General features: G+C 42.6%; 1 protein-coding gene across 1 annotated transcript in view; it reads right to left on the bottom strand.

Moving 5' to 3' along the window:
• Positions 1–9,378, bottom strand: part of MANBA (mannosidase beta) — a 47,608-nt gene extending 38,230 nt beyond the window's left edge. The window contains exon 1 of the mRNA XM_084263624.1: positions 9,136–9,378. Coding sequence (XP_084119750.1) covers positions 9,136–9,339 — 204 coding nt within the window. The 5' untranslated portion in view covers positions 9,340–9,378. The remainder of the gene's footprint in view (positions 1–9,135) is intronic.
• Between the last annotated feature and the right edge of the window lie 321 nt (positions 9,379–9,699).

The raw sequence follows: 9,699 nt of genomic DNA on the forward strand, positions 1-9,699 counted from the left end.
ACCTTTTAAGTAATATGTGAAAACAAAGCTTTGGTAATATTAAACTTTACTTATATAGGTCAAAACCTGTTAGCTATAATCATTCATACTCAAACTAGAGGGAGCAGGATTTGTTTTTACATAAGTAATGACTGGGCTGGAAATTAAAAAAAAAATCAAGACAGTTCATGACTTTATGAGAGGAACAGAAGTATGATCACCCTCATAATGATGGAGAAAGTAAGACTAATAGGATTTTAAAAGGCAAAGGAACAGCATTTTAGGCTTCTAGGGACAGCAGTGAAGAAATCTCTACAGCTTAAAATAACTGCAAATACTCGAGTTGTTTCTTGTCAACTAGGCTTGATGTGGTAAGGCTGAATGAAATCATTGTATTTGGAAAAAGGGAGAAAGGGAAGAAAGAGAAGCAACACAATTTTGTTTGTTGTATAAAATTGAATTACTACTTTTGAGAATTATGCTCTATTTATGCTGAATGCGTTCTTTTCCCTTAGTCAGACTAGCCAGGAAGAATAAGAGGCACAGTTTGACTCAGCTATGTCCTCAACCTTTTTGGCTTCATGCTGCATCTATTACCTTATGGTGGGTCACTGTGTTCCTCACCTAGGTGGAAGTAATCAGTTACATGAACCTGACAGTGCATTGTCTTGCAGCTCATTCAAAGGCAGCAGCAAGGTACAGTGTTACATCTCCATGTCAGACAGTTTGGAGTGCAGGTATCCAGGTCTGTGAGAGACACCTCTGTTCCATCCTCTTCAGCAGCTGCACAGCTGAATTGCTGTCCCAAAACAAAGACCAACCTCTTCTGGACTACATGGCTCAAACCCAGATAAGAGACAGTGTAGCTGCATTAAGTTTTCCTTTGATATGAGTGTTCTACAGTCCCGGCACAGCTCACTATCCACCCTGCATATCCAGATTCACACTGAAGAAAATATAAGCTTTTTTAATTCTTACTGAAACTAACTTTTTCTCCCCATTTCAGGAGTCAGTATAGATAGTAAGAACACTTCTGGATTTGAATTCTCCTGAAAAATATTGTTTCATATCTCATTTTTTTACAACTAAAAGGATCAGGCTCTGTAATATAAACAACAAACTGATATACATAGCAGAGCAAAATCATAAAATCTAAGTGACTGTCCTCAGCAGCATAATCTCACCTGGAGTCCCATAGCAATATAAGCATCATTCCTTGGGCCCACACACAGGGAAAGTTTTCACTTTGTCTCTAAACGCTACGGTCTATCAGATTTCTTACTACAAGTGAGTAAGAGTCAAGAAGGGATGGTCTTGTCACCTCAGTAAAATCGTGACTGCTGGCTGTATTGGTGTATTCTCTGAAAGTTAAATTATTGAGCTCATTGGAACAATTACTCAATTTAAAGATATCCATACCATTACCTGTATATGCAGAGTGTTTTGGTGAATGTATTTCAGAATTGTATTAAGATGCAAATTTTAAGGCTAATACATGCATAATAATATGCACAATTTAGGTTCATAGAAGAAACTCCATTAAGATGAATGTACTGAGACAATGAAAGGGAAGCATCAAATGGCAAGAGACCATGAAAACCCACAATATGTCCTTAAAAAGCACATTTGTAACAACTGTCCTGCTTTAACATTCTATACTATTTTATTTTTAGGTTATGCTTTAGGAAATGTGCATGTTTAATTTCATTCATTGTCACTTGTATGTGTAAAATATTTAACAAAAGGCATAAGACACAGATTGTAAATGTACTATCAACAGCACACTGTAAAGCCAAATCCGATTTGGTTAGTGGTCAAACAGTTGACATCAGAGCCTGATCAAAGACCAAGACCCTGCATAAAAGAAACCTGTGCTGTTTTCCCCACAAAAGCATGGATACTGAGATGTTAATGAAGAAAGATCTGAAGTCTGGAGAACACTAAATTGGCTGCCTAGCAGCAGAGGGAAATGTAGGAATGCTTCATCAGAGGCAGAAATTACATCATCAGATGTGCCCTTACAGCAGTTTACAAACAGAGCTGCTGCTTTAAATCTCCTCAAAGCACCTGCAGACCTTTTTTCCTGAAGGGGCTTTCTTCTTCTGTAAGGAAGGCTAAAGCCCTCAAACTTCAAGAAATTCACTGACTGCTAAAATATGTGTCATAGAAGGTGCTAATCAATCCCTTCTGACTGGTGCAAATACTGTTTCTTCCTCACAGGTATCCACACTGTAGATGGAAAGCTCCTAGTTCTGTGTACCTCTATATGAACTAAGCCACTTGCAGGGGGAATCAGCCAGCCCCTTTTCAGTGGTCTGTGGGGATAGGACAAGGGGCAATGGCTGCAAGTTGGAGCACAGGAAGTTCCGCACCAACATGCAGAAGAACTTTTTCACAGTGAGGGTGACAGAGCCCTGGGACAGGCTGCCCAGGGGGGTGGTGGAGTCTCCTTCTCTGGAGATATTCAAGACCCGTCTGGACGCCTATCTGAGTGATATGTCCTAGGGAGCTGCTTTGGCAGGGGGTTGGACCCGATGATCTCTTGAGGTCCCTTCCAACCCCTACAATTCTATGATTCTATGATATCATTGCTACATAACTAGTAAAACTGCATATATATCACACAGAAAAGTTGTTAATACTGGTTGGTCATTTTAAGTATGACAAATGCTGCTTGTTGTAAAATCAGTCATGTGGTAATGTTCAAGCAATGCTTTTAAGGCGGTTCACGGAATCACAGAATCACAAGGTTGGAAAAGACCTTTGAGATCATATCCAACCATTCCTGTCCTCTACTGCACCATATCCCCGAGCGCCTCATCTACGCGTCTCTTAAATAGGTCCAGGGTCGGTGACTCAACCGCCCCCTGGACAGCCTGCTCCAGTGCCTGATAACCCTTTTGGTGAAGAATTTTTCTTCTAATGTCTAATCTAAACCTGCCCTGGAGCAGCTCGAGTCCGTTTCCCCTCGTCCTATCGCCTGTCACTTGGAAACCTTGCTCTCAAGGTTGTCAAAAATGCATGATCAGAACAAAGTCCTCTAAGAGGGAAAATTACTTCTCCAATACACTTGCAAGATTATGGACTTTTTCATTATTAAATGCAACTGGTTTGAGTGCTGGAAGATGTACCCATAGAAGTCAAATTGTTTGGATTTATCTGAAACAGCATTTCATCCCACATTCAATCAGCTCACATTAAAATCACAGGTTTATTTCAGAAAACTGGATGGAAAAGAAAAATTAAAACTCATCAGTGTACTGGGAGAATTTGAAATGTAATAGGAAGTAGACTGCACATGTATTAAATGCACTTCACATTCATTAGCTCAACCTGTTCCTGGAAGCAAGATACAGAGGGGTGGAGTCAGCTACAGCTATTTATAGATCCCACCAAACATGACAGCCTTGCATTTTCCTGCTTCCTGCAATTTGGAGAAAAAAATCTGAACCACTGAAGCTGCCTGCCTGTTTGTTCTCTGCTCCCAACTTCAGTGCTGTAAGCAAGCAGCAAATCACCTGCTAGATGAGGTAAAAAGCCCTGCTACAGAGCATCAAATGAAAGCAATTTCCAGTTCAGGTAACAGGACATGTGCAGAACTTCAAAACCACCAGGAGCACTACACTGAAGGAACTGCAAAGCTAGATGGAAACTCCTCCTTGCAGTGATTTCAAGGGGATGTTGAAAAGCTACAGTCATATATGCTAAGAGCAGCTTCTTCTCCTGTTAGGCAGGAAATGGATGACACAGAAACACCCCAGAAGTGAGGCTCAAAGCCCAAGGAAGCGAGTTGTGCCAGGCACGCTCCGGCTCTGCATAACCAGGAGTCCAGGCGAGCACGACACAGACACCTTCATGACACTGGGCAGTCAGCTGGATCAGGGCAGAAGATCAGCATGTTATGAAATGCAGGAAAGAGAACACAAACCAGACTCCTTTGCCTTACCCTACTTTCATTATGATCTAATTTGAAATTGCCTTGCATGCTTTTCTCTCATAAATCAACTCTGCTGATATTTTAGAACACACACCATGAGAAAATCCTGCTGATGCAACAGATTACCAAAATAAAACTTGCAAGTGATGTTTCATGCTTTGCAGTTTAATGATTTTGCTGCTAACAACTTCAGACTGGAAGCTAAATATTTAAGATACTTATCTACATCCACACACTCCTTGACGTCCCAAGCAATAGCAGTCAGGACAATTACACAATTTTCAGCAAGCCCAGTTTCACATATTTACAGCTCAAAGTCAGGCTGAAGCAACAGCAGTGAGGGATGGTTCCTATTCTTGGAACATGAGTTTTGTAAGTTCTTCCTAAAGTGATTAATTTTCAGTAGTTACTCTAACGAAGCAGTAAACAATGTAACCTGCTCAAGAAGTGTTATGGCTGAACACTAAACCAGACACTACTAAAGAATTAACAAAATATTAACATCCATTGCTTAATACTCTTTGAATACTCTGTTGTATTTAAAAGGCTACTGTAATTTTTATCTATTTCAATTTTACAAGGTTTTGAAAGATAAGCTTGAGAACCCTTTAAAATTCATCCTAAACTTCACTAGGGCTTTTGAACACTTCCACATATATTCACACAACTCAACAGAGCACATCTGTTTTAATGGAAAATAATATAATTATATTAATCACCTATTTCATCAACCAATGTTATTTAACCTGTTAGAACCATATGATATCAAATCCAATTGTTACCTGGCTTGCTCTGAAAAATCTAAGTTATGATGAAGTCTCAGAAAATACACACAGTACACTGTTATACAAATGCAAAGCAAGCTACAAAAATACACAAATTCACAGACCTGCCAAAATATCACTTGAGATACATAAGGTTCTGCCTCTTCTAATATATTTTAATATCCAAGTATGACCAAGACTGCTATAACATTCTGTGTCAAGTGCATGCTCTTGTTGTTTAAGAGGGCAGAACTGCAGTGTTATCCAGTCCCTACATTAGCATCACAGTTGCAGAACCCCCCATAATGGTCTTTACAAATCAAAGCTGTCATTTGTGACAGCTAATAAGACAAAACAGCTTTTCTGTACGAATGCAAACGGCTGGCAGATGAGAAAATCCAGCTACAATAGCCATATTCATCAGAACTGAAATTTTATAGGAGTCACCTGCCAGCAGAAATGGCATCATGCAGTACTTGGACAGTACATGCTTGAGGACAACTATTTCCAGCAAGAAGACTTAACGCACAAGTTACCTGCTGATACATCTTGTTTATCAGAACTGTGCCTGAAAGAAAATACCACACTGATGGTAGTTAAAAACTAAATAATCAGGCAAAATGGTTTCTGCAAATCTTCTTTTTCCAGAGATGCAGGGTTAGCGATGGATTCACTGCAAGTTTGAAACATACCTGTACTTACACCTGAGCTTTGTACTAACTTTATTCAAGTAATTATTTACCCCTGTTTATTTGCTTTTCTCATGTCTGTTTAACATTTTACATGTAAATAGTAGTAAGAGCTATGGAGTCCTAATGAAACGCTATTAAACCAACACAGCTGAACACATACACTGATTGCTGATTGCATGTCTGTAGCCTTACTTTAATCTGCTGTGCAGGCCATACATTTGACATCTCTCTGAGGTGATGCTATCGCCTGCCCTTAGAGCTTTTATCACAGTTAATCCAGCATTTGAACTACATTTGTTGAACACAGAAGAAAATAATACTTCAACAGGAAACTCAGAAGTCTCTTCCTCAAGTGCACGTTCTAAGACATGTACATTTGGTGCATTCAGAAAGATGTCTTCATCCAGTGTATATTTTATAAGCCAAAGAGTAAAGACATCTCTAGAATGAATGCTAAGAGGATGCAGAGAGGTAAGTAACGAATCTTCAGTGAGATGTCAAATGTATGGCCTGCACAGCAGATTAAAGTAAGGCTACAGACATGCAATCAGCTAGAGCATCCCTGGGCAAAAGCAGTTTGTACACTGACCTAAATTTGAAACGAACCACACCACATCTGGCAATCTAAACCACATTTTTTCAGTCTTGATATTCAGCAACTTATTCTTGCTGTCCCCTTTCCCCTTATTTGTGAGATGCCCACTAAGCTACATGGTTGGAGTAGGCCCTCCCAAATTTTGTTTTAAATTTCTGTTTTGGGTGCAAATGTATGAAAAATTCCCAAAGATACAGAAGCAAAGGATGCAGTGCTATCTGTCATTTGCAATTCACACAGAAAAACAGTGCAGAGATTTCACTAGGTCACTGAATATATGGATCTTGCTATCCAGAATAATTTACTTCCCACCAGCTTTGTTCTCCTGTTTCCTAGTACAGCTTTTCAGACCAATCTTTGCCTTTGACTACAAGCAGTGAGCTGGTCTAAGGACATCTTCAGTGGAGTGAATAAAAATTCCACACTCCATGGCAAAGAGCAAGAGAACCAAATGAAACAATACCAAGGCTTTTGCATTTAGGCAACTATAATAAAACTCCTAATTCTACACTTGACACAACCTCAAAAAGGGCTGATTATCAGAGATAAAGAGCACTGAAGAAGTGGAGCCACCAGTGCTCTGCTCCTCTCAGGCTGCATACATGCTTTTGTATAAATAAGAATACAGGAACATGATTTTAGGCAGCTGCATTTGAAAACATTTGGTCATAAGCATTTTCACCACAATGAAGAAACCTCAGGACAAAGACCTGAGCCATGCTTTGCAGCATGAAGCCACCCACTGCAATAACAAATTATGTCACTAACTCCAAACTGCCCAGGTTTACTGCTTTGCAGAATGCTACAACAGTGGCAGGGATTGATTACATCTAACATTATCTTTGATAGATCTGAAATCTGCTAAGGCTGCTCCTGTATTTTGGCATGCTCTCCATTGTATCTTTTAAACAAAAACGTGATTTCAAAACCATTTTGTTATCCTACTGCAAATATGCTTCTGCCTGTAAACTGGGCCTTGCTAAACCAAGAATGAGTTTCAATTGATTTTGTTATACATGTACACACCTATACAGAGAAACAAGTTAGCTTGGAACTAGCCCAACACTTCTGGGTCCAGTCCAGAGGTCAAGCAATCACACTAGCAAAATATTTTGGTTAAGTCAGCTCCGGAGCACAGCGTACTAATTCTAACACCACCAATTTAGCAACGGTTTCCAGACTACAGCAGGTTCATACCCGGCCATATCAGCACGTGTTTGTAGCAAGTTCATACTTGTATTTACGTAAACATGTTCTAAAGTGTCCACAACCAACCATCATTGACTTAATTAGCCAAGCACCCATCTACCTACTAGCAAGACCCGTGCTGCTGGCCAGCAGGCTGACTAAGCATTCAGGCCTTTGTGTGCTTGGGATTTTGCCCAGGCACATGAGAGTTCATGATCACTGCCTCATTTCCAAATACCATACTGCTGCTTAAAATGACTAAAATTACAAGTCAGATTACAGCAATGCAGCTAAATTAGCAATCATATTTTCTCACTTCATAAGAGTACTTAATGTGAGTAGTTAAACAGGAGTCTTTCATTACGTCATTATCCTGCCTGAGTCAGTGCACTGGTCACAGTTTCTCCTGAATGATTATTCACACTTCTTGTAAAACCACCTCCCAGCACAGGCAAATATCAGGGACATTCAGCATATTTTACACACCTTTGCCCGGGGGGAACTGGCACAGTTCTCTTCACTGATGCTCCATATATAGTCTACCTGCCCACTGGAGTTTTTAAAACTTTGGAAAAGCCACTTTAAAGCCTTAACTGCATATGTTCAAAATGTCACATCACAACACAGATGTTGAAACAGACTCCCATGGCTCAATTTATCTCTTCATAGTGGATTTACTTTTCCAATGTGGACTACTTCTTTTATCTGGCAATAGCACTCTTTGGAATCTATTATTAGCACTGGGATTCCCAACCTATGCCGACACAGAATAATGCTAAAATTATCCTGCCCAAACTGGAGTTGCTTTCTCCTTATACCTCTCTAACTTCAGTCAGAGCACAGCAGAATAATAATCTGAAGAATAAAAATTAAGTAATGGAAAGCATAAAATGCATCCATCTAGAATGTATTTTTCAAATAAATGCTGTATGAGAAATGCAACATTGGGTCCACAATAAATACAATATATAGATACATCTGATATGTTCAGACAACATATCATATACTGTTGCTAACCAGGTACACCTTTCACTTTCCAGGTATTTTCTTTTTAAAAGGCATCTGATAGTAATGATGACCCAGTTAATGCATATTTCCTGTTGTGTTTTTAGTGACAAGCAGCTTATGCTTCAGGTAAACTTTACTTCCAATCTACAACTTCAGTTTTGATTTGACCCAGAAAGCAGTCACTATGTTTTTATAAATCTAAAAACTAAAAAAGGCAACTGTAAAGAGAAGCAGGAAAGCTTCTTTGAAAGCATTAAGTTGGGAAGTAGCCTTTTATACATGTTTTACTCTTGTTTGAGAATTGCATTACTTGGGTAGCATGTGTTATAAGTGACTTTTAATGGACTGAAGTGCCTAAAATCCCTAGACTTCTTACATCAAGTCAGACTTCAACAGGGTAGGGGTAGCTTTTCAATCTTTTAGGTAATATTGTAGGTAAACACAACTTAAGACACAGAGAGATGATGTACTAGGTATCTGGTGTCAGCATCTTGGTTCCATGTCAAAACCACAGAATCTCACACACTGCCGAGCACGGGCTGGGTTGCATTTGTATTCCCGGCCCAACGGGGGACGGCTCTGCTGTGGAGGACCTCGTTACCCACCTAAACACACACCTACCCAACCCTGTCACTTGAGGGGCTAAGGAAACAAAGTTTGGCTGCTGCACCAGCAATGCTCGCAAAGCCGCTGTTTGAGCCACCTTTCGGGACAGGGCAACGTTTTGGGGGCTCGCCTCTCGCCACGCTTCTGCAGCTTTCACTCGGGGTGCAGGGGACTCGTTTTTTCCTTCGTGGCAGGCCGCCCATTTGAGCGCAGCAGGGCGGTATAGCGAGGCCTCTCCGCACCACAGCACCTGCCTGCGCCTCCCTACCGCGCCCCAGGCGCGGCCAGACACGGCCCCACAGCCGGGGCGCCGCCAAGGGCGAGAGAGAGCCGGGCGAGGTGTGCCGGCGCGGCGGCCTACCGTACCTGGATGAGGCCCCACCGGAGCAGGGCGGTGTGCACGCAGCCCGGCACCTCCCCTCGGAGCAGCACCGAGCCGTTCCCGTTGCCCAGCCGCCAGCTCCCCCGCAGGCTGTACACCTCCAGGCTGCCCGCAGCCGAGGTACCAGCCCGGCCCGCAGCCGCCACTAATAAAGAGAGCAGCAGCAGCAGCAGCGCGGCTCGGCCCATGGCGGCATCCGCCCGCCCCCCGCTCAGCTGGCACGGCCGCCGGGAGGCGTGAGCGGGCGGCTCGGATGTAGCGCCTCGGAGCTCCGCCATCGCCCGCGGAGACGCTGCTGGAGGACGACGGACAGACAGACGCGGGAGGCGGAGAGGGAACCCGTCCCTGCGCCCACCGTCGACTCAACCCGCGTCCTCAGAGCCCCGGGGCGGTGCTTCGGGCCGTTAGCAGCCGGTGGGGATGGGGGCGGGGCGGCCGTGCACCTCCTCCCGCCGCCCGTTAACGGCTCCTCGGGGCCGGGAGGGCGCCTGACGGTGCCGTTGCAAGGAAGGGGGCGAAAAGAAAGATGGCGCCGCTAAGGGCGATGC

This window comes from Gallinula chloropus (assembly GCF_964237585.1).
Source record: "Gallinula chloropus genome assembly, chromosome: 4".
NCBI lineage: Eukaryota > Metazoa > Chordata > Aves > Gruiformes > Rallidae > Gallinula > Gallinula chloropus.